The sequence below is a fragment of the Centroberyx gerrardi genome, chromosome 12 (genome assembly GCF_048128805.1).
Source record: "Centroberyx gerrardi isolate f3 chromosome 12, fCenGer3.hap1.cur.20231027, whole genome shotgun sequence".
Classification (NCBI taxonomy): Eukaryota; Metazoa; Chordata; class Actinopteri; order Beryciformes; family Berycidae; genus Centroberyx; species Centroberyx gerrardi.
In genome coordinates, this window is record NC_136008.1 from 1776923 (window position 1) to 1803341 (window position 26419).

Consider the following 26419-nt stretch of genomic DNA (forward strand, 5'->3'; position numbering starts at 1 on the left):
ATTTAATATTTTCATGCAGATGAAGAGAAAAGAAACTTACAGCTCCACCACTCCGCGTCCGCTGCTGCACAAAGTCAGGAGTCCCGTGGCCATGTAGGGAGGTGCAGCTAGTCCTGCGGGGGGGGGGGCTCCTCCCACTCATACTACACATACTGACACTACACTACAATACACTACAGTACTGTACAATACATCACACAGCAGCAGCCTCTCCCGCCCCCACCGGCCGAGCTGGGAACAGTCCATCAAGGAGGAGAGGTGTGTGTGTGTGTGTGTGTGTGTGTGTGTGTGTGTGTGTGTGTGTGCGTATCATTCTGCCTGGATGGTGAATGATATAAGATAAAACTTTAAGATGAAACCTTATGATTAAAATTTTAGATTAAACTTTAAAATGACATTTTAAAATGGAACTTAAAATTGGAACTTTAAGTTGAAACTTTAAAGGTGAAACTGTTTCTCTCATATTAACCCAAATCCTCCTCCAGCCCCTCATCATGGAACCAGAGGGTTTCTGTGTTCCAGTCGTCCCGTTCTCCATCTGAACCACACAAGCTTCGGTGAGCAAGTCTTTATTTATATCGCACGTTTCAAAACCAACGCTTACAAAATGCCTTTCCTCCTCATACAGCGGTCTGTTTAATGGAATGGGATCAGGCTCAACAAGGAAAATACATTTCAGTTTCATTTATTTTCGTTTATCAGGCTTTTCTGTCACAGTTAAAGCTCCAAAACAGAGAATCAGTTTCCTCCTTCGAGACACCAGGGAGGATTGTTTTCATTGTCTGTAATCAACACTCCATGATGAATTATTATATCAGAGAGATAATATTAATTAGGCTACATCAGATATAATAAATGTTTGTAGCATTTCCAGGTCATTGGCCCACTCTGGCTGTAAAAGAGGCTTCTAACAAGCAGCAGGAAGCTGACATTACATATATATATATATATATATATATATATATATATATATATATATATATATACATACATATATTACATGTATATATATCTTATATACATGGTTATGGTGGATATCTTATATACACATATATATACAGTATATATGTATATGTATATATATATATAAGATATCCACCATAGATATATATATATATATATATATATATATAAAAGAGCTGAAACTCCTTCAAAGGATTCCCAGCAGTGATCAATAGACTGGACTCAGCTCGTCCGGGGGAACAGGAGTCAGCTTGTCTCCGCCTCAGTTTGAGTCTTCACAAATGAGAAGAATGAACCGTCTCAGTGACGGAGAGAGAGAAGAAGTCTGTGTTCTTATGTGATATTTCTTTCTTCTTTCTTCCCGCTGAATCATGTTACTTTGGCCACTGCAACGACCTAATTTCCCCATGAGGATGAATTTCATCTTATGTCATATAAATGCGCTGATCTGGATCTGTCCATGTTGCATGTGATTGCAACATGGACATGTGATCCCCCCCTCCCCCAAAAAAACAACAACAACAACACTTGGTTCAGTCCTCCACGAGCTAACGTCACGCAGCTATCTTGACTAGTTAGCCTTCTAGCTAACCAATAGCAACAACAAGTGGCGGCTTTGAAATAACAGATAGTTATATGTTGCATATCTGCAAAAAACACACATTGGAAAATATAACATGAGACTTTTGATTTTCAACAACATCATCCCCCCTGTTACTTCAGGTAACAGCAAACACCAATTAGAAAGTCAAGTTAAGTCAAGTTTACAGATAGCTTACATGGTGTCAAACTTTAACCTCTTGCTCTGTTAGCAGCTTTGTGTCTCTGATCACAGTCTGACGTCTTCACCTGACTGCCAGACTCGGTGTCAGTTACGCTGAATCAGCAGTTTGAGTCGTGGGAGAGGAACAGACTGGAGCGGCTGCCGGCGACGCCGCCGACCACCGGCAGGTAGGCGTGGTGGAGGATCGGCAGCTGCAGGGACAGCCTTCGCCTCACGCTGGAGGGACACACAAAAAACACGACACATCCGGTTTGTGAGATCAGTAACACTTTGCTCGATATGATATGATGCATTATAAGTAGTTTATAAGTCCCGGAGTGGAGGTAGAAGTGCAGATCAACCAAAATAGACTTGATTGGAGTGCTGAACCAAAAACACTGAAATTTAGAGGAAAAAAGCAGCACATCCAAAAATAAAAGCAGTATGACAGAATTCTCACTTTTCACTTGTATACGCTCAGATGAAGGCTGAATAGGCCGAAAACACATCTGCATTATTGTGTGTGTGCCGATAAATTCAAGTTAAAAGTGAAAATCTGAAAAGTGAAACCTTTGCCATACTGCTTTTGTTTTTTGGATGTGCAACTTTTTTCCTCAATAGTTTATAAGACCATTAGAAGCAGAGATGAACTTCTCTTACAATATAATCACAAGACAAACATAAGGAAATTACATTACATTTCATAAAATGTCATTAACTGTACAGTTGCCCCATTAAGTATTCATATTTAATACTTTCACTGACCAGGTTTTTTGCAGCAATGTGGGGACCTTTGTGGTTCACTGGATTCGTTCCGGACCAGATAATATTTCTAAGGTAAAAATGACTAAACCCAAAGCCAGCTGAGGACAAAAGGACAGGATATAACATAATATGCTCTGGTGTTGAAAATCAATCCTTTCTACCTCTGACCTCGGCTCTTATTTCTTTTCCTAACTCTTCTCTATCACATCTAATCATTGCAGGATCACAGAGAGATTTGTTATGGCTATAACCGGGGCAGTGTGGCTCTGATGTAAGTGTGACTTCAATATTATCGTCTCCTCCATGTGTTGAAATACTACAAAATTGTTTGATCAGCGTTGATGATCCTGTGAAACCGACGTTAATTTATGTGTCAGTGTGTGTGTGTGCTGTGGTCTCACTGTTCAGGAGAGTTGATGTCCTCTGGTCTGGAAGATTTCATCTCAGAGTTTCTGTCCTCAGAACCGATCTGGGTTACGTGGGTCGACTCCGTCGGCTTCCTGACCGGGGATCCGACTTCACCTGCTGGAGGGAAAAACACGTTAATGTTTAAATACAAGAGGTTTGCTTGTGATATTCTTTAGAGGCTGTGCAGTTGTGTCAGAAACCGCCAAGAAACCCTGCATTCATGTCAGAAATACAAATTTCCTACTTTATAATTTCACATGAACACCATGAAAATCAGATGATGAAGTCAGAAAGTCAGAGAAAATGATTGGCCGGAAAACTTTTTGTGTCAGTCAACGGTAAGAAAACACTTCTATACGTAGTATTCTGTTACATCACCACCCAGCCATCTTGGTTGGAAAATATCAGGTGATTGTAATAAATTAACAGGTGATTATAATCAAATGACACAGCCAATGAGCTGTGTAAAGCACTGTATTGGTAGGAAATGCATGTGACATCATGGGAATACTATGAATACACATGCACTTTTATTACACATTTTTAGTTAGCCAGACTAAGCATAATGAAGTTTGTTAAATTAGCTTGTAAAGCTGCAGGACGTCCATGTTTGTTTATCATTTGTCGTTTATCATTTGATTCTCCCACAACATAGCATGTGAAAGCAACGCTGTTTAGCAGCCATTTTTTTTCCAGATGTCGGACTTTCCCACCAGCACACAAACACACAATAAGGAGAAGACATCTGATTTACTGCAGTGATGGACATGTTTTTTTATTGAATACTTTTCAGGTCTATGACTTCTGTCTCCTTTTTTGGATTAGGACCTCCCCCCAACACCTCATCCTAATTGATGCATTTGGAGTAACAGGCCTATATAAGAGCAATTATTGTCATAACCTGTTGTATGGTGAGAAATATTAAAAGCATGGGAAATTAATATACTGTTTATTATTATTATTGTTACATACGTATAAATTAATATACTTTCTGCTTTTTTTACAGTTTATCTCTATGTTCAGCACCAGTTTTTTAAGAAAATGTACAGGGACGTGCATATACTCCATTTTTCACTAATGACGTCCTCGTAGTTCAAACAGTTACCTCTCGCTGCCAGTTGGGGCCGCCAGCGTGCCAAATTCCCTGATGCAGCTTTAACAGGGACAAAGGGACTATTTCCTGGTGTAAGCTCTGTGTGTGAGGCAGGTCAACAGGCAGAGCGAGGCAGTAACACTGCCGGGGTTAGGGGTTCAATTCGCTCTGGGGCCACACATACTAAAAATGATACGATAAGGTGTTTTGAAAAAAAGAGTCCACAAAATGATAGGCTGTCTTCTAATTTTCCTGTTCTGAGCGGCTGCAGTTGGTACAGCGTCTGCTGCGTCATGTCATGTTTACCGGAATCGTTGCTTTTTTCTGCACTCATGTGCCTCGAATCAGGAGGCGTCGACTCTGACGCCTCCTGCAGCTGCGTGGTGACGGTTTCTATTTCTGCATCAAGCTGCAGAGAAAGAAGAAACAGCATTACTACTGTAAATGCAAAGTTTTACTTCACCCATAGTGGGTCAAAATGACTAAGCAAGCCCACCAAACCCACTAGTTCGGACTTTTTACTACGTGTCCACCTATAAAATCACTTAAAACCACACATAACCATATATAGTGATCATGCATGCATTCAAGCACTGATTACATCATTATAGTAAGCAGGACAAAAGACACTCCACTTTCCAGGACAAAGGAAAGCAAGAATAGAGTGTACTATTCATATAAAAAAGCACAATATTAATTTTATTTCTTACACTACCCAAGTTCATTTATTTAAACTTTATAAAACCAGGAAGTCCCAGTGTCATTAAGAATGCATTTTTCAGGAGAGACCAAGATTTTGACACATTTTGATGTTGTGAAAAATCGCATCACACAATTTCAAACAAATGTACTTTTTTTAATTATTAAAGAAACTTATTCATGAATGCATTTATGCACACACACACACACACAGTTTGCCAAACAGAATGCATTTGAAGGGTTTCATTCAAATTGCTGTACTTCGATTTGGAAAAAAGTGACAATGTTCATTGGTCAATATTTAGAACGAATAGATGATTAGATAGCATAACATGATGCTGCTGTGTAAGTAAAGGGTTCATGATAGCTAATAACTTCAATTAATGAAACCTGTTTGTGTAGCAGCTTTTCAAAAACAAGTTTACAAAGTGCTTTACAGAGTGTAAAAGGACATTAGAGAGATTACAGAAGAATCCGTCAATAATACAATTTGTTCCCTGTGAATCTTACATTATTAATCAGTTTTACTGTCATGCCAGCAGTCATTCTGTCAGATATTTGTAATGGCAGGTGCGTCATTTCATCCCTCCCTCCTCACCTGTGCGGTCCGCCTCCTGAGCTGCTGGTTCAGGCTGATCAGCTGTTCTGTTCTGGTTCTACTGGGTTCCTCCTCAGACCTCCTGAGCTGCTGGTTCAGGCTGATCAGCTCTTCTGTTCTGGTTCTACTGGGTTCCTCCTCAGACCTGCTGGGCTGCTGAGCGTCTCTCTGCAGCTCTGGAGGCTGCAGCTCGCTGCTGGCCCGGACGAGCAGGAGCTAAAAATGAACATGAAGAAAACATGAAGTGCACTGATGCTCTGATGAAGGCTCAGGGTTCCTACACATTTTCAATTAAAAAATTCCATACTTTTTCCAGACCTTGATTTGTTTTGAAGATTTTGTCTGGTGTTCAATATGATTTACGCAGATAGACATCTTGCCCCTGCTAACTAGGTCGTATCACTGTATAGAGAAGATTGTTCTTCACAGCGACAAATATCAGAATATGTGAGATGATTGGCCGGGTTCCTACACCGTTTCCATTTTAAAATTCCATATTTTTAACAGACCCTATGTTCTTGACTGGATTTGATTTTGCTCGGTATTTGATATAATGCATGCTGACAGCGGCTGGGTAATAAGAGCATCCCTCTATCTGAACATTATTCTTCACATCAACAAAAACTGTGGACTCAAAGTGGGTCTACAACCAAGGGCGGATATTTCATTTCACTGTTGGGGGGGACAATAAACAGAAAAATTTCTCAAGAGCAATTCCTGAAGGGGACACCAAAGGTGCCGCCAAAAGTACTGTTGTATTAAATGTATATAGAGGTCCATTATGAAACATTTCCATAAGCACTTCATTCCTTTCTTATGAAGATTTTATCAAATTGCCTTTGATATTACTGGGGTCTTTCTACTTGGCGTTTCGGTGCACTGAAAAATGATCGGATGTCTGTTTTTCTTTTCTCTGCCATTTTAACTGACTGGCTGACAAATAGACACACACACACACACACACACACACACCCCACACACACACACAGCATGCAGGTTATTTACAGTAGTAGGTGAGATGCAACACCCATTAACTGAACTAAAGCTAATATATGCCTAATTAGATTTTGTTTTCCCGAAAAAGCAGATCTCTAATGTTTTGCTGTTAATGTGTAAAAGTCCAGAACGCTATGAAGCCTGCCAGAAACTTACTTATATTTTAACATAATGTTTGTTGTAATTATGTCTTTTTTATTAATTAAGTCTTCATTTATTTCCAAAATTATGAACAAAATAACATAGTGGCAGCCATTTTACATGCAGTAAGAAAAAAATAATATACTTAGAACCTAATTACATAGGGTAAGTTAATCTTAAATATTATATTATAGAAATATTACTGTTACCATCTACAAAAGATAAAGTATTTTGGTATGAAATCCTGCATTTTAATTTAACCAACTATCCTGTATCATAAATACATGTCTGGCATTTGTAACAAACCAAACCGCTTGAAAATCGGTCGAAAATTCAGCGAGTTATGATGATTTTAATTGTGGACAGACCTCCTGCCTCCATACACACACATGCATTAGGAGACGCGGCTCCGTACCAACACGCTGACGCACGAGATTCAACCGCGAGGTAACGGAACAAAATGTAGTCTGATTACAATTGTGAATGTGTTTTATTCTACTGAGTGGTAGAAGTAAAGAAAACTGTCTGACACATCCTTTGTTTTAAGTTAACCTTTGCAAAGTAGCTTCTTACTGGAGGTCAGCCACCACTGACACACTTCCAGAGATCCTCCACACACACTCGTACCGAGGGCTGATGTGTGTGTGTGGGGGTTCGGGGAGGCAGGGAGGCAGTGGACCAAACCACTGTGAGGCGTAAGAGGGGGGGACTCAATCTTTCGAAACTTAAAAACGCATTGTTTTGCGTCTATAATTAGCACAAGTGCTTTCAATGCATATTATTATATTATTTAAAATTATATAGTTATGTTTACAATGATATATTGAGGGGGACAACTCTCTGTTAGTCCCAGGAAGGGGGGGTCCGGACCCCCCTGTCCCCCCCGTGATTTCCGCCCCTGTCTACAACAACATAAAAGCTATAATTATGTGTGTATCGGACCTGAACCACATTTTCCATACTTTTCCAGACATTTTTTCCAATTCCCAAACTATTCAACTACCTGGAAATGATCAAATTCATTTTTAATACTTTTCCAGACCTGCGTAGGAACCCTGAAGGCTTTATGCTGAAACACTTCATCAGCCTGATGAAGCCAAAATAACAACTACCTGTCCCTCAGTAGAGCTCAGACCTTCACCAACACTATGTCAATATGCCAATTCCACATGTCAGATTTTCACCAAAAGTTCACCAAGAGTTAATCATTTCTTCCACGCCACATCACTAACTTGTTTCACATTTTACTGACTGGACCTGAATGGGACATGAGATCTGCCTGTTCACATTCTACACACTTTTAATCATTTGATCTGATTATCTCAACACCACATGACCAATCAGCTCTAAAAAATTAGCAGGTCGGTTCTGGCTAAACAGGAAATGAGCTCTCCGGTGCCTCCATGTTGTTTGATTGGTCCAGTAATGGAGGGTTTGCCTCTTGTCCTGTTTGTTGTGTCCTTTTTGCCCCTCGGGGATAAATAAAGTTTGAATTGAATTGAATTCAACATCACAGTGAATGCAGCAGTTTGTTATTTCATCCATTTTCTCTCTTCCAGCTGTAAGGATGAGACCCGGTGACCTGCCACTTTCATGACTGTCCTCATAGTGTTTCTATGCTTTCAAGGTATTGAAAACAATAATTTGCCCATAGGGGAAAATGTGGACGAGAAACTGTGTCAGAGAGAACTTTCTGGATCTTTACCCTTTGTACCTTGCAGCAAAAGGGTGTCAGTGATGAATTTGATCTGAAAGTTTGGCTGTAATCGTTGTTTTTTCCTTTAATGACTGTTTCAGGTTAGGGTTGGCTCTTTTGTTTATGAGGCTTTGGGCAGTAAGGCTGGGCTTTTTTCACCCAGCCTCACTCACTGTGTTTCTCCAGACTTGTGATATTATTTTACTTATCCTCAAGACTGTATTCTCTAGATTTTCTCAAAATAAATGAATTGTGTGTGAATTGAGATGATAAAATGTAGATAATGATACTCAAATGAAAATGTCTCCTGGTTGATTCCACACAGGTGTAATCCTGTCTGTATGAATGGTGAGGAATGAATGTTTTCTTGTCACAAGAAATGAGAATAAAAGTGACAATAAATGTGAAAATTGCAGTGGAGAAGCTTTTTTCTTTGTATTTATTGACTCCTGTCAAATTTATCAGTTGCCATTGCCCATTGCCCTCTTTCCCCATTGCCCAGTCACTCATATTTATTGCCTGTTGCTGGCAGATTTTGGCCCAAATTTGCCCTAAAAATTTGCCTGTGTATCATCAGCTTGAGATTTTGCGTGAGACACATGGATGAGCGAACAAATGTTGCGGAGAGCGTTACGCATTCAGTTTCCCTGCACAGATTTTCCCAGAGGGATTTGAACCTGCGACTTTCCAGTGACAAACACACGCTGCGTTCTCACAGTGTCCAAACACAAAGAACCTGAGAGGAGCAGCGAAGAGGAGCTCACCTTCGGTCCAAACAGCCAGACCAGGATGAAGGTGTTGCAGCAGAGGACGGCCAGGCCGCTCAGACAGAACTGAACAGGAGGATTGTGGGACGTCAGCAGGGCCCCCGCCCCCCCGAGGCCGCTGCACAGCGCCACAGCACCCATACTGAGAGCGAGGTGCTTCCTGTGGGCGGCAGGGTGAACCTCCTGTCCGGCCCTGATGCTCCAGGCAAGGAAACATCCCAGACCCTGAGGAAGAAACACTTCTGTTGGAGGTTAAACTGGAGAGGAAACTGAGCTGGATTGAGTCCTTCTGTTCAGGGTCAGAGAGCCAAGCTTAAGACTTTTTAAGACTGTTTAAATGCTGCCTCGAATTGAATTTAATGAAATTAAATCTAATGAATTTGAAACTATAAATGGACAGCATAAGAAAAAGGACAGCAGGAAATGAATAGTTAAGAGACATGAAGTCCAGCTGTGTTCAGTAAAGCAGACTGGATGCAGATTGAACTACTAACCTGTTCTGGATTCAGCTAAGAAACCTGACATTACATGGTGAAACAATAAATACTATTAAAGGCCTACAATTTAGATACTTTATTTTAAGACTTTTCCAAACAGACCCACAGATAACCTGCAGCAGGTTTGGTGTTTAGGTTCCAACTGGACAGAACAGCTCACTACTAAACATCCAAAAGGCAAAAAGAGACAGAAAAGTCTTTTTGTGGGATTTATTCATCCATGTTGTGCTCCCAAAACTGTGTAAAGTGCAAATACCAGCAGACAAATTTTAATATCACATCTTCATCAGTCTCTTGTAATATCGAAACATTTGTAATATTTTCTGTCTCTTTCTGATGTTAAGTGATGTGCAGCTTCCCTCTTTCTCTACATTTTAAAGGTCCCACATGGTGTAAAGCAGGACTCCCCTTGCCCCTGTGATGATAAAGGAGTTGGATGGTCTATCTAAACATGGTGAAAGTAAAACGCACGGTCGCCAACTAAATCCACACAATCCATATTAGAAAAGCACAGATCCTGTGCAGACCCACGGCCTGCCCTCTAGAGGCCGTCTGATGAAGCGCAGGCTCCATACAAACCTGACTTTGCCACTTTCTGCCCCTGGCCGCATGGCGCGCCGTGGGAAAAACCCAAGCCTCTAAACAAACCGTTTGGACTTCCGTAACTTTGTGGCGTCACAAAGGTTCGCTCATTATCATTATCATTATTATTATTAATGAGCCTTAAAGACACGGCGACAGAAACAGCCTGTTCTTGGTAAGGCTCAGAGAGATGCTGGAAAATGAACGTGTAAAAATGGATTGAGAGTGTTTTTGGTTCATGACACCACACACACAGCTTTGAATGGACCTCAAGACACAAAATAAAAATGGGACCTTTAAGTTTGATGTCTGATATGTTGAGTTTGTGTTGTATTATGCTTGTTGCTTGTTGATGCCTTTTTTATTATGTTTGCAAAGATTGTAAAATACTCTACACAGGCACACTTGTAATGGTGCTGTGGGTTTGACTTTTGTACTCCTTGTTTACAACATCGTATCTATTTTCAACTAAATTAAATCTTTCAGTATTGCCAATATGTCAGAATTCTATGATTATTATTTGTAGAAAAAAAAATTGTATATGTATAGTAGGCCTATATCGTTCTATCCAGTTAATCCTCTGTACTCACCAGCAGCGGTCCTTTGTATCCGAACACAGCGGTGAGCCACAGCTCCATGTTGCTGCTGCTGCAGTGTTCAGAGAACGGCCGGACGTCCCGCTCAGCACCCGCACTCTGCAAACAGCAGAAAAGATGAAAGAACTAATGTAATACTTTATTAGTAGGGAAATTGTCTTTTCTGTTGGTAATTATACTGAGGTCTTAAAATTGCTAATGTTAAATGCTACATGTAGCACATTTAAGACCTTCTTTCTGCAAGGTCTTCTTCTTTGCCTCTGTTTCTTTAAGGTGTAACTCATCACTTCAGAACAGAGACTGTTAATTCTAGTAATTGTGTTCTATAATTTACTAAAGGTGAAGAGAGAACTTTAGAACAGGGAGCCTGTGTATGGTAAGTGTCAAACTGTGTGTGCATGAGCTATCAGCAAGACTTCATCTGGCTTTACTGACGCCGCTAGTTTTGAGTTTTGGTTCATCTGAATAAAAGTTGTTTTTAAAGCCTTACTGAAGGAGAATAAATGCTTTAGCACCTTATAAGTCTCAGGAGCAAAGCAAACTAAGCAACCAATTCATGTGCAGCAACTACTGACTGCTAGTAAGCACTAATTAGGAGGCTATTGAGGGAAAACCCATGGTGGTCTGAACATGTACAATATGATATAAGAAGAATAAAGCGCTAATAAGTAGTTTCACCAATAAAGAACCAATATACTACCAATATGCATGTCAATAAGGAATTAATGGCGAATATGTGTTCCTTAATATAAAGTGTTAGCAGATATGGATATTCAATATTAAATAATTTGATCATTTGAAATGTTGCACTATGAAAACTGAGTAACATTTTGTGCCAAAATAGATATACTGTATAGCATTTTACCACATAATGTGGTAAAAAGAGCATTCAAAATAACATTCATAAAATATACACTGAATGTATAAAATATCAGGATGAGCGAAATAGACTGATAAGCTGTTAAATAGATATACTGTATATCACTCATGAAACCCCTTCATATGTGATACAGAGTAGCTACTTGTCATCTTCTTCATCCGTTTCATCATTACCTCCAAGCTGTGCTCTGACACCACCCGTCTGAGAGGGTCCAGGATCTGCCAGGAGGTTAAAACAAACACATCCAGCAGAAACATGGCAGCCACCAGCCGGCCCGGCTGCTGGGAGGCACAGACAGAGACACACAGGACAAACACAGTAGGTTCAGCATCATGACATGATGTGGTAAAAATAACATTCATCATAAAATATTTTTGATAGCTACTGATAGAAAGCAAATTTAGAAAGTCAAATTAACAAGTCAGCAAGCCATAGCAGCAGCATATTTGTTTTTTTTTAGGATAAACTGGAGCCATGTTAGTTTTGAGTTACCGTCTTTGTCCCGGCTCGGCGGCTGGATGAATAAACCCTCCAGGTTTTGGCAAACAGAACCGCGAAGCCGACAGAGTGTCCTACTGAGAGAAACCACAGACGGACCTGCAGAACAGCACGGAAAAATACTACAAGCTGTAATCACAGTTACAGAAAGTGTGACGTCAAACTAGCAGAATCCAGAACCAGAACTAACGATTCAGGAAGTGGATTTTCTCCAGCATTTAAATACTGGTTCATTTTTGCAGGAACAGGATGCCATGTCCTCCAAACAAGTCTTAAAACTCATCTTTCTACCCAGTTCTTCTTCTGTTGATTCCAAACCAAAGCCGATACCGTGGTGGAAAGTAACTAAGTACATTTACTCAAGTACTGTACTTAAGTACAATTTTGAGATACTTGTACTTTGTACTTGAGTATTTCCATTTTATGTTACTTTGTACTTATACTCCATTACATTTTAGAGGGAAATATTGTACTTTTTACTCCATTACATTTATTTCACAGCTATAGTTACTAGTTACTTTTCAGATCAATATTTTATATTTAAAACATTTGATCATCTTTATAAAATAACTATAAAATAGCATTGTTATAGAGTAGACTACCCAAAAGTATAGCTAAATTGTTAAGATTAGCTTCACATTGACAACTTTAAAATGCTGCTTACATGTACATGTATGTCAATAAATCAGTATTAATATTCCAATAATTTATGAAAAATATAACTCTATAAATGGGGACAGTTTGCATAATGAGTACGTTTACTTTGATACTCTAAGTACATTTTGCTGCCAATACTTATGTACTTTTACTTAAGTAAGATTTTGAATGCAGGACTTTTACTTGTAATGGAGTATCTTTACATTTTTGTATTGCTACTTTTACTTAAGTAAAAGATCTAAGTACTTCTTCCACCACTGCCGATACCCAAACATATATGTGTTTGAGGCAGAAATAATTGGGGGGATTACAAGTCATCCTCCTCCTAATATTGAAGGGGGCGTGTCACCCCGTCTCCCCCCCAACATCCACGCCTGTGCATGTGACTACAGCCAGCTGAAGAACTCACGGAGCAGAGAAGGTCGAAGGTCGGGTCAGACAGCGAGGCTCCGTCCAGACCGGACAGAGGGACGGAGGAGGAGGAGAGCAGGAGGCCCAGGAGCAGCAGCTCGTCCCGCGGCCGACCGTCCCGCAGCAGCCTGGGGACCAGACGGAGCAGAGACTGACAACTCACAATCTGAACTGCTTGAGACTTGACTTGATGCATGAAGAGAAGACTTGAGACTTGACTTGACTTGGGTTCTGGTGACTTGGGACTTGACTCTGACTTGTACTTTGATGACTTGAAAAGGTTTCTAAAGTCTTGACTTGAGATCTTGTGTTTGTGTAAATGACTTAGATTGAAAGTGATGAGATTTGTTCCAGCGGACGACTGAATTTAAATTCTGTTTTCTGAATTTGTATGGAATGATTGAATTTATTGAAGTTGAAACTGATTATAGAAATCAAACTCATGATGCTCTTACCAAGTTTTTATCCTATTAAAACCATATTGCATTGAAAAGTCCTAGATATTTAGTTTTCTTTAAGATATTAAATTGATACTGGACTCTTGATTTGTTCTGACTTGACTTGCTGTTCTACATTTAGACTTGAGACTTGACATTAATGACTTGGACTTGACTTGAGACTGACTTAGGACTTGAGCAAAGTTGACTTGGTCACACCTCTGCTTCAACCTGATCTCACACAAATTAACATGACTCGTTAACACTAAATGAAGTGTTGGTTTGGTCTTAAAGTGTCAAAATTCCATTTTCCCAGCAGGAAACGGTTCCCTGAAGCAGACATGACTATAACAGGCAGCAGAGTCTCAGTGACAGTCAGGGTGTTGTGGTCAGGTGCTGGATGGACCATGATGTCGGAGACTGGAGTTCAATTCCCAGCTTGCAGGAAAAATTTCTACTGTGAGTCGAGTTTTAATATTTTTGTAAAGTTTTTCTTATTAAACAGACCAAAGCCTTTCCCGAACCTTAACCAAGTTGTTTTAGTTTCCTAAACTGAACCGTCAGCCAACTGCAGCTGAAAATGTCCAGTTCATGTTTTTGTCACAGAATCCAGTTCATGATGGAGGAACTTCATTTTCACATAATTCGTGCCCACAGCATAAATCTGCACTTCAGAGTTCCTGCTCATTTCACGACTTTTATGAGATCTTGTTGTGTGAAACTGATAATTTGTGGAACTTTTTATGGAGATAAAAAGTGGAAGGCTCGATGAATACATCTCGCCTCAATAAGACAGGGGTTAATTCCATCTCAGTTTACCTCCCTTTTTATTTTTTATTTCACTGAATGAGCTATGAGAAGAGGACGTGTACCAGTGTTTGCGGTTCCAGACGTGGAGGAAGAGGACGATGAGGGTGAGGAAGACGGTGAAGGCAGCGAGCGACGACACGACGGCGTACAGCGGCAGGCCGACTCTCCTCCGCTGCAGACGGACGACGGGACGGTCTGCGGCCGGGCCGGAACCTGCAGGACCGACCCGGGACGGAGTCAAGACAGAGAAAAACCATTCATCATCTCTATTCATGATCTTTGTCTCATCTTTCATTACACAGAGGAGTGTCAATCTCACCTGCTGTTGCTGGTGATATTACATATGACTGCTTTAGCTCATTTTGAATGTACTGTACCCACTTCCCTCTAACATCCAAGTCAGGTCTCTAAGAAGGCAACTCACACTGCAAAACATGTCCATCTTAAGTCATTTAGCATCATAGTCAGTCTTAAAATATTATTTTTCTTAAAACAAGTGAAAGATCTTGCAAAAGGGATGAGATAATTCCACTTGTTCCCAAAGCAGTTTCACTTGTTTCAAGAAGTTTCAAGAAACAAGAGTAGATATCTTGAAACCAGGCAGAATGAGGCTTCGGCCGCTCTGATGCATCTGTCTGTCGTCTCTGTTCATTTCAGTTCATTTCCACTGACAGCTGTCTGTTGTCTGACAGGACTGACGACAGAAAGTTCAACCCAGCTGAACTTTTTCTGGATTAGTCCGTTCAGCCAATCAGAGGCGTTCCTACGTTTGTTTTGTAGAATCTAGCAGCGAACACAGAGACGACGGTCCGACCGAAACAAAAACAGAGGAAGCCTGGTGGAGCGTTGGGATGACTGGAGGTTTTGAATTTTAATTTATACAGTAGAGTCTGTTTCTTCTGTTTTCTATCAAGCAGCTCCGTTATGAGCAAAGCTTCCTGTTCTTCTGCCTCGCCGCCATGTTGACGCTCAGAACAAACCAACACACACACACCTATCAGCAATAATTCTGTCTGTTTTCTGATGGATCCGTGTGGCTGCTGACTAAGGCAGATCACTGGATTGATTGGATTGGATATAAATTCAAATGAAGAAAAATTAAGTCTTCAGATTATATTAAGTAATCTGTGACTTTTATCGACCTCTACTGGTGAGCAGTAGGAATTGCATCAACATTGATAGAACTTTTCTCCTCCCACACGAGTCTCTGGTGCGCACATCAGTGTCACATCCTGACACTGACTGGCACTGACACTGACACTGACACTGACAGAAAACGACTGAGCAGCTGCTGCTCGTCTTTCAGTTTCTGCGACTCGTCTCGTACCTTTAAACTTCACCAGGTGACTCTGCAGTCGGAGCTGCTGAGTGAAGGAGCTGAACTGACCCACCGACACATCACCGCTCCCTGTGGACACACACACACACACACACACACAACACATAGACACAACACTGGATTTGATTTTCTAATGCAAGGGATCAATCAGTCAATCAACTAATCAATCAACTAACCATCCATCCATGCATCAGTCTATGTATCTATGTAAGGACTGGTTATTGATCCGCCCAGCAGCAGGTGGCCTAGTAATTACAACTGAATAGAGTTTAATTAAGTGAGGTTATTATCGTACACTAAAACTTGTAAAGATGTTATCGTAAAGATGAAAACTAGGTGTTAAAAAACATTTTTGTAAACTGAAATAAAAACCAAAACAAGATTTTGCGGAAAAAAAACTGAAACTGAATTAAAACTATCTTGTCTACTTGTAAAACTAACTAAAATAAAATAGAGATATGCATGAAAAGTTTTTAGTTCTGTCATTTTATGTGCAGAGGAAAAAAGAATGTATTTTGGATGGAGAACTTTGGGGTGTTTTTGCTGAACGTTAACTTCACCACTAGATGGCGCTTTGCTGTAGAGCGACCTGTTCGGCTCCCATGATCCTCTGCTGCTCTGGAGGAAGATCAGCGCTGCCAACTTTAATTTAACCAACTGGTCTGAAGTCAGATTCTGCTGCAGGAAACTGAGTGGGTCAACTTTAACTTAGTAAACTTAGGAACTTAGTAAACTTAGGAAATGATGATGTTGTATTACACAATAACTGTTACAAACAAACTACCTGTTCTGGACTTCTATCATTAAACCTTTAAAAAATACTAAAACTAGAACAGAAAGGATATAAAAACTAAACTAAAATTACCAAAGCCGCACTGAAAACGGACTAAAACTGAACTGAAATTGAAATAAAAATTGAAAACTACATAAAATCTAATGAAAAATCTCAAACAATAATATTCCTGGTGACAGGCTGTGGATCCTGCTGAGTCATGCTGAGTTGCTCTGGATCAGATGACAGACTGAATAGTAGGAGGTATAACTTGGTACCAGTTTTCAATATTCGTGTTCCGCTTCATATGGGTTGTATAATTCTCATTCTTTTTAAATATTATCTATTGATTTTTAATTAGTATTCTACCTAAATGTACGTTCAGTGTTGACTGGCTTTGAATTGTATATGAATGTATTTTCTTTTTTATTTCATATCATTGTAAGCTTTGCATTTTTTTATATGAATGTATATTGATGTAATTTAGTGTATATTAATGTAATTTAATGTTTATCATGTATTGTGTTATGTACAGTATGTCAGGTGTGGACCCCAGGTAGATTAGCTGATTGCCATGGCATCAGCTAATGGGGATCCTTTAAATAAACAAATAAACAAATAAACAAATCACAACAGACAGATAAAGTGCCACAGTAAAGTGTTTTCTGTTTGGTCTGAAGCTTCTGACTGAAGTGTCGACCAGACAGACCTGAAGGTTTTCTGTTCAGATGAACATTAATATGAATTCACACCTTGAACCTGGCTCAGCTGGATCGTCGTCACTCGCTCCCCATTTCGGAAGAGAACTGGACCCTAAAAACGACACAGCACTTTAAAACTTACAGATCATATAAACAACAGATATCTACTATATAGTAACCTGATGGTAAACAGCTGTGGAGAGAGCAGGCATCATATCGTGTTACTGGACCATTTCAGCTGAACACAGCGTAACAGGTTCATACTTCAACAGCGAGGCCTTAACAGTTTTACTTTTTTACATTTGTCCAAAACAGAAATATTAAAGGTCCATATCCTCCACTCTCCAGTGTTTTATTTTGTGTCTTTCTGTCCATTCAAAGCTGTGTGTGTGGTGTCATGAACCAAAAAAAATCTCTCAATCCATTTCTCCACGTTCATTTTCCAGCATCTCTCTGAGCCTTACCAAGAACAGGCTGTTTCTGTCTCCGTGTCTTTAAGGCTCATTAATATTAACGACCCTCCGTTCCGATCGGCTAACCGTTTCCAGAGTGAAACGTGAGACGCCGCGGCCCGGCGGCTACAGGTAGGGAAAACTCTCCGGTAATAAACGATGACGACCGCTCGACCGCTTTGAAAAAAACACTTTGTTAGTCTATTATTTCTTACAGAAATGATAATGAGCGAACCTTTGTGACGCCGCAAAGTTACGGAAGTCCAAACGGCTCGTTTAGAGGCTCGCTTTTCTAATATGGATTGTGTGGATTTAGTTTTGATACTTTCACCATGTTTAGATAGACCATCCAACTCCTTTATCATCACAGAGGAGAGGGGAGTCCTGTTTTACACCATATGGACCTTTAAACAGGCCCATTAAAACTCATAAGAGCATCATTAATCTCATACAAAGCTCTCTGAATGGTGCAAAAGCTCATCAACCAAAAACTGGACCAATACTGACTTCACCTGCTGTAAGGACTGAAGACACCAAACACCAAAAAACACCAAAGTTGGAGTTATGTGGTTTTTAGCTGACAGCAGTTACAGGGTGATAGGAGTGTGAAGATATTGTCATTTTGTTATGAATGAAATTTTGTAATGTTTGCCTCATGCTTATATTGTAAAAAAAAAAAAAAAAAGATCCTTCTAATGTGATTTTAATCTTCTGGAAATACATGAAAATGTGTTTCAAACAACCAAATGCGTATAAATATTCTCATGGATTTTTTTTAAATTATACAATGGGAGTTTCACAGGTTTCAAAGGCCCAAGGCTGACGGAACTCACTCAAAACATGACTATGGAAACTTTACATTCAATTAATAAAAAATACAAAAAAAAAAAAAGTTAATGGAATTTATTTTGTAGACGAGTCTTACTGTAACTCCCTCAAACTGAGTCCTCCGCAGCTCGTCCAGCAGGATCCTCTGCAGCTCCTCCCGGGTGACGCTGACGTTTCGGCGGGGCTCGTACTTCTCTCGGTGTTTGGCGGCCTCCGTCGCTCGGCTCAGAGCGCCGGCCGCCACCCAGACGGCGTCGTAGGCGAAGCCGTGCAGCCGGCTGACCTTTGACCCCTCCTGGGTCAGCTGGCTGGAGTAGGCCGCCTCATATTCCTCAGGAGTCTGCAGGAGAGAACAGGACCAGCAGGATTATTTTCATGAACTAAAATGATGTTAATAGGTGTTCAAAAACATTGTTGTAAAATAAAATAAATAAAAATAAGAAAGATACTTTGTGAAAAAACTATCTTCTCTGCCTGTAACACTAACTAAAATAAAACAATAATATACGTGAAATGTTTTTCAGATTTTATTTATGTGCATGGTAAAGAAAGAAGGTTTTTGGTTATTTTTTCTGAACACTAATTGATCACTTCACCCGTCCAGAGACGCCTGTTGTGTTTCTGCTGCTCTGTCTGATCTGCAGGCTGAAGGATCCGTCTGCAGCGGTGAGCAGACTGTCTGCAGCGCAGCCGGACAGCCGCGGCTCCGGCCTCCGTCCGGCCGCCGCTCCGCCGCCGGCTACGATCCACTGGAACCTCGCTCCGAACAGGTTCAGCCGGTAAGCCTGGAAATCACCAGTTTCACTCCAACATGAGAAACTGAGAAAATACATAAACGCTAATAAAGTGACTAGACTTTTGGGAGCAAATCTGGGGACCTGTGTGGTTCATGTAATACAGATTGCAGTGCACCAGTCAGTAACTGACACTAGATGTCAATCCATACGGGATTAAGATGAGTTCACTCCTACAATACAGCAGGTAGGTAATAGAGCTGAACAATTAATTAAAAAAAAATTAAAAAATTAAAATCGCAATATGAACTTCTGCAATTTCCAAATCTCAGAGGCTGCAATTAATTGTTTAACAGAGAGGGGCGTCTGAAACTTCAAGGTGTTTTAGAGCTGCAGCTAATCTTTGGTCCATGAATCAAAACCTTTCATCAAACTCAAACTCAGTAAATCTATTTTTAATAAAATCACTTTTCTTTAAGCAATTTTTAACATTTTAAACCATTTTTGACAAGAAAACTTACAGTTTAAATCGTAATGACAATGATTTGACATAATCGCAATTAGATTTTTTGTCAATATCTTTCACCCCTAGTAGGTAATTTCAGAGGGAATTAGACGGAGTAGCCGGAGAAAATCACTGACAAGAGGCGGTCCTGAGGTAAAAACGACAACAGCAGACTCTCCTGCTAACGGGCTGCTAATGCCGTCCAGGCAGGAGGAAAACTGGGAACAGCCGGGAACAAAGCACCAAATCCAGGGACTGTCCCCACAAAACAGGGACGTCCGGTCCGGTCCGGTCCGGTCACACTAGCTCAGCCGTTTTCTGTGTGTGGTGTAACAGTCGCAAATATGCCTACTATGCTTTTGGAACATTGTTTGGTTGCAGTAACAGATTAAGTCACTGGGTGGCGCTCCTTGTTTTTACTGAGACTGAGTTACAGCAGCAGGTTGAGTACTACTCCCCGCCTATCTCCCGACGAGTAGCTTGACTCTTCAGTAACGATTTGGTACGTGTTAAACTATATCAATCTACATGTATGTTGAGAGATTATAGTGCCGTAGAGACCAGGCACTGTATGGTTGACAAGTACAGGTGAATAAAGTGGAACATGTGTGAAATCCCAATACTGACGTCGCCTGGCTCTGTCATGCTATCCAGGAGCAGCCTACTTCCCTAATGCTATTGTAAGCTAAGACACGACCAAGTGCGTTACAGTGGGAGAGTGTTTATTTTCCCCGAGCCAATCACTAGTGGCTGATGTATCCAGCCGCTCTGACACTATTTTCAGTCACACTGCTGCTGGACGTATTTACTGACTTCACCAAGAATGTCGGTCGTTTTTGACAAAAATATTGTCTTCTATATCTTCTATATCTTCTAATCTGTTGGTTCAACAAATCTATTCTGCTGAAACACCGATGAAAAACTGTTGCACGAACGGTTCAAACTTTAGTCCCGCACACAAAGGCGCTGATTGGCCCGATGGTTTTTCCAATCGAGAAATCGCCGTTGACTGCAGCAACACCAGACTCTCTGAATCACGTTCAACCAAATCTGAAGAGTGGATGGGTCGCGATTCAGGAGTCTGGAACCAGGCTACCAAGACACACAAGATACAGTCAACATTCAACATCTTGTGTAGTTCTTTAGGGGTTTTTCCTGAGCTCCATGCTCTGCTGCAGCTCCATGCTTCACCTTCATACAGTTCAACACATTCACACTGGGAGCTGACCAGTACAACCAGTCTGATTGGTTTGGTTTCTTGTACCGATAATGTTAAGGCCATTGAGTTCCAGCGTAGAAAAGAAGAGTGGACGGCTTGCCTGACTGGTGAAATCTGTTTGCCAGTTTTCTGGTTGGTTGACTCTTCCTCGGCCAAAATCCCAACAGGTAGAATAGCAGACTGACTGGTTTGAGTTATGGTGTGATGTACTTACACAGCAGAAAACCTCTGAGGCAGAATCCTCTTCAAACTGTCCAATGATGATGCGAACATCTCTGTCCTGCCGCAGAGGGAGAAGGATCAGTCGCGACTATTTATTTATTCATGTTAAAGGTGCTGCATGTACCATTTTAACACCAATAAATCATTACAACATTTGAGACATTTACATTTAGAGACATTACACTGCATCCTCCATAGTTTCTCCACCTGGTGGATCTGGAGGGAAATCTGCTGGATCACTTTACGGCACAAAACAGGAAGAGGTTCTTCTTCTGTTCTTCCAGAGCAAACAGAGCTAAAGCTGAAAGAGTTTCTGGCAGCAGATGGTGGAAGGAGGGAAAGGAAGATGGAGAAATCACTTCCAACATGTTGATCCTCTTCAGGGAGGGGGAGGGGGGGCAGGAAGCAACGGGGCTGATGGGAAATGTAGTCTTAATGTGGAGAAACACTAGCACTAACAATACTACTGGAGTGAGATACAGGAAGCCAATCGTCTAATGATTGTAAACCAATGACCAAGATAGAAACAATATTCTAATAATAATATATTGATTTTAAAATGCTACATGCAGCAACTTTAATTATAAAACTTTTATATTTAAGAGACAAAAGAGTTTTGTATTTCATGCTTTGTCCCGTCAGTGAGGTCCTGTTGTTCTTGTACCATGCATATCTATGTACTGCCTTGTCAAAATGTCTCTACACTAGAGCCACCAAATAATATTCCTGTAGTTTCATTGTGCTCGATGAATAAAGTGGTTTTGTTTCTGGTTCTGGGTTTGGACTGACCTTCAGCCTGCGGAGCTCGCTGCAGGGGTCAGAGAGACTTTCTGCAGCAGCGACCTGAACGCCGGCCCTCAGCAGCTGTCTGATGAGATCTTTCTTCATCTGGAACACAGAAAATCAAAGCCGACACCAGGAACGCTTGTCGGTTCCCACTTCCAATTCATAAAAATATCACTGAACATAAATGGACAGGAAAAGCAAATTTATTAGACATTTCTCAACAAAGTCTGATTGTGATACTTCACTAAACCAATCAGGGCGGGCCAAGTTTTTCTTTTGAGACCACATTTTTTTCTTTATTTCATTATGTTGGTAAATATACAATATTTTGATGACGTTTTTTGGAAACTTTCCTGAAAGGATTTCAGTAATCAGATTTGATCAAATCTGACAATTGGGTTTTTTCAAAAGTGATGAATAGATCATCCAGACTGGGATTTGGACTGGGTGATCCGATCCCACCTTTAATCAAGCTTAAATGATGTTCCTGCATTTTTCAAAACTCAAAGGCAGAGAATAGTTTTGATGCCAAAAATCAGGATGATCTTGATCCGGTTGGAAAGATTCAGGACAAATTTAAAGACACGAAGGGCTTCAAACACAACCAAGACACTGTGATGTAACTGGTGAAGATGTGGGGAAAATCCAGCCTATACATCTTGAATATAGAATAAAAATAGTATTGTATTGAACTGTATTGTAGCGTTGAATTATGTAATGAACCAGCTCTGTGTCTGGTGTCCCTGCTCCACCTCAGAGAGCCGGGGTCCCTCCTGGGTCAGGATGCCGACTCGGCTCCAGCTGTAGCGCTGCAGCAGCTTCACCGCCGCCTGGTTCACCGCCGCGTCAGACGGCGCCGTGCTGAACAGGTTCGGGAAGCGTCTCCGTCCGGCCGGGCGGGGGGGCGGGGCCACGAAGGACACCTGCAACACCAGAAGAGGTGGAGCCACGAGGTCAGAGATGAGTTTCTGAGGAAGCTGAACTCCTGCAGGGTGTGAAGGAGGCTCCTGACTCTGGTGTCACATTTTCTGTGATTGCTTGGTATGAAAATCTGTCCTCTGCAGTAATCATGTCTTCCCCCGTCTGGACCAATCAGAATCAAATATGTCTCCTTGTTTTGAGCCTTGGGCCAATCAGTGTCATGTTGAATGGCACAGTGATCCCTAATCATTCCTCAATATTAAAGTTTATAATAATTATCATTGATTACAGTCTGCATATTATTAGTGTGATGTGTTTTAACATACATAATTCCATCATAATGTTTTGACATGCACTATTATACAGAATGAAGTTGATTGAGATATTTTCTCAGAAGTACAAGAAAAGTTATCATTAAGTCTAAAAAACAGGCTGCATTTTTTTTCCAGGTGATTACAACATGAATGAAGAATGAAGTTGAACTCAAGCGATCCAGCAGTCCGGTTTCCAGACTCGTACCTGCACCAGGTTCAGAGCTGGAAGAGAGCGAGCGATGAGCGCCGTCACCGAGGGACACGCCCCCCCGAACACCAGCAGGTACTTTGGCCCCGCCCACATGGCGTCAAACAGGGCTTTGAGTCCTTTGGCACCGTCACACTGCAGACATGACAATGAAATGAAATGAAGATTGTTACCATGCCAACAGCAGCTCAAATGTAGCTGTGAATGATGCAGGAAAAGGACGGCAGTGCTGATGACCAGGACCAGATGCATCAGCCATGTGTATGCATGCAGTATGCACACACCACTTTCCACTCGAAAAGCTTAATTTATAACAAGGCAACAGTAAACGTGTCATCCTCCACAAATCATGAAGTCCCAACTTAACCAGTTAGTAAAAATACTGTATGTCTCCTTGTTTTGAGCTGTAACAGTAGTTTCCTCTTGGGCCAATCAGTGTCATTTTGAATGCTGAATGCAGCGGTGAGATGCATCATGTCCCCAAGTTTGGTCAAAATCGATGTGTACAGAAGGGTGATTAGCTCACGGATTTTCTTTTTTTTTTTTTTAGGCATTTTATGCTTTATTGATAGAGACAGTGTTAGAGAGAGACAGGAAGGTATGGGAGAGAGAGGGGAGGACATGCAGCAAATGACCGAAGGCCGGATTCGAACCCGGGTCGCTGCGGGAAGGACTGAGCATTTTGGTACGCGCTCTACTGGGTGAGCCACCGGGGCGCCCCAGCTCACAGATTTTCTAATGATCCTTCTCCTTCAGGATGAGTGAACAAATGATCTAGTGCCCCGTCCCCCACTTTGGCTGATCAGTGTAATTTTTAAAATGTGAGAGCACAGTGGTGAGATGCATCATTCCCCCAAATTTCAGCAAAATCAAACAAGTAAACAAACGTTGTAGTGCCCCTCTTAGGCCAATTAGTGCGATTATAACAATGCGAGAATGAAGCAATGAGACGCATCATTCCCTGAAGTTTCATCAAAATCCGATCAGCATCGTTTGAGATTGTGTGTGATGTACCGACAAGTAAACAAACATGGCGCCCCCTTAGGCCAATTAGTGTAATTTTGAAAATGCCAGAACAGAGCAGTGACGCGCATCATTCCCCGAAATTTCCAAAAAAAAGAAAGAAAGTGAGCTGAGTCTGATATAGAAAAGTGGCAAAGAGAAAATATTGTCAAAGAGGCAATTTGGGTGACAGTTTATTCTGAGCTGTAATCTTTTCAGTTCACCATTTTAAACTAGTAGCCTATTTGGTCGAAATAGATTCATGAAGATAACATTTAAAGGCGTATGAATGTGATGAACATCCTTTTTCATCCATGATTTTTATTCTAGTGAGAGTAAATACTCCTGTTCCATCTGTTTCACTGGATTTAGAGAATATCATACAAAATTACAGTCCATAACTTTTCGTACTACGAATTTGGGTCACACTTTGTTTGGATAGTCCAGCGCTGATATTCAACTTCCTATCAAGTGACTATCAATGTGTCACTGAAAAAAAAGAGTTCAGCTGATGCAACAGTGTGAAAAATAGTCTATAGATATTCAATGTTAGAGGTAGGGTTACATGGTCAAGAGATGCAGCAAATAGACATGTGACACTTTGTTGAACATCTACTTTTTTTGTGACATGATAGTTTACTATCAACATTGAACTATCTAAATAAAGCGTTACCCAAATTTGATATGAGAACAGGCTCTTTTAGATGAAATAGATGACATGAAATGATGGTGGTGTGTGGATGAGAAGAAAATGAAGAGCCCATAATTCCTAGCTAGGCCCCTGCACACACACACACACACACACACACTAACACAGACAGGTTACAGTGAAACCGACCTGGGAGTCCAGCAGCTGGAAGTGGATCTCATAGTTCCCCAGAGGAGGAGGCTGTCTCTTCAGGTCCTGCAGGGCGAGGCTGACCGCCGGGCCGACGGCCGCCGTCAGGTCGTCGCGGCCCGGCGGCGGGGTGACGGGCATCACCCACAGCACCGGCAGCGGGTGGCGGACCTGGGCCAGGCCGGGCCGCACCAGGAGCCACGCCAGCATCACCAGCAGCAAGGCCGCCTCCGCCCGTCCGCACCCGTCCATCCTCCGCTCTGTCCCGGGACGGTTCCTCTCTCTGTTCCTGCAGGAATCCTAATCCTCTCTGAGCACCTGGCTCCTGCTGCCCGCAGGCGGCCGGCCGGGGGATAAAGGGATCAGGATGAAGAGAGAGATCAGACACCCGCCACCTGCTGCTGCTCTGCCTGTTCTGACTGTTGAACTCACACAGGAGGAGTTTCAGACTGAAGCTGCAGAAGAAGAAGTGGAGGAACAGGAGAACATCCAAAACATTTTTACATATGAATTTAAAATCAACCGCAAACGAACTGCAGTAGATATTAATCACTTTTAGTTCCAGCTGGCAGAAGTAATTATGTTTATAGTTATTATTCAGTAATATATTACTTAGTTAGTTTAGGCTATGGTTGATTTTAAGTTATAGTTAAGTAGGCCATAGTCAATTGTGTGACAAACATTGTAGTTTATAGTAACATACTGTTACTATAAACTATAAACATAATTAGCCTAAACCAAGCTATCAATTAGGTGTTGATGTTACTTTATTAATTTGGGAAATCTTGTTTTGAGGGCTAGGCCTGTGCCAATATGAAAATTTCATAGTAGCCTACGATTATCTTGACCAAAATTATTTCGATATGCGATATAATCTTGATAACTAAAAAGATGTAAACTTTAAAAACAGTACTGTAACATGCTTCAATTACTTAAAAACTAATTTATCATATCAGTCAGAAGACATTTGACTTTTTTCTTACTTAAAAAAATCATAAAACACTGGTTTAGCTTAAACTGTGTGGATAGTTTTAAACAACACAAATAAAAATCCAAAGAACAGCAGCTACAATAAAGTCAAATATATTTCAAATAAAATTCAACTGGTCTGGATCCACTTTAACTCAGTCAGCAACATCAATATAACAGTTTATTAGAGCGCTTCTCCTTTTGGTGAAAATAAATCATGATGACAGATGAGAGTCGTGGTTATCACGGTGGTCAAGGTAATAAAAAGTAGTGGTGTTGTCATAACCATTACTGTTTATCGTTTGTTACCGAGATATACAGTAATACCGGTTATTGTCCCATCTCTAGTCAC

General features: G+C 41.0%; 1 protein-coding gene across 1 annotated transcript; it reads right to left on the bottom strand.

The window, feature by feature from the left end:
• Positions 1-1845: 1845 nt before the first annotated feature.
• Positions 1846-25350, bottom strand: LOC139911371 (gamma-aminobutyric acid type B receptor subunit 2-like). The gene is made up of 19 exons (XM_071898897.2): positions 25099-25350; positions 23256-23393; positions 22568-22738; positions 21819-21917; positions 21022-21087; positions 18946-19134; positions 18447-18689; positions 17121-17181; positions 15585-15665; positions 14320-14470; positions 13009-13138; positions 11937-12041; positions 11618-11725; positions 10559-10663; positions 8887-9114; positions 5290-5505; positions 4360-4401; positions 2893-2960; positions 1846-1963 (listed from the first exon to the last, which is right to left on the bottom strand). Exons 1-19 carry the CDS (start codon positions 25348-25350, stop codon positions 1846-1848), a joined length of 2571 nt encoding a protein of 856 aa, XP_071754998.2.
• Between the last annotated feature and the right edge of the window lie 1069 nt (positions 25351-26419).

Bases quoted from the DNA above. Each gene is read 5' to 3' on its own strand.
- LOC139911371 (XM_071898897.2), bottom strand. From the start codon at position 25,350: ATGGACGGGTGCGGACGGGCGGAGGCGGCCTTGCTGCTGGTGATGCTG. The intron at 21,088-21,818 runs GTCAGTCCAAAC...CCTCTGCGGCAG, and splicing joins GCGAGCTCCGCAGGCTGAAG to GACAGAGATGTTCGCATCAT. The intron at 13,139-14,319 runs GTACACGTCCTC...TCTGGTCCCCAG, and splicing joins GTCTGGAACCGCAAACACTG to GCTGCTGCGGGACGGTCGGC.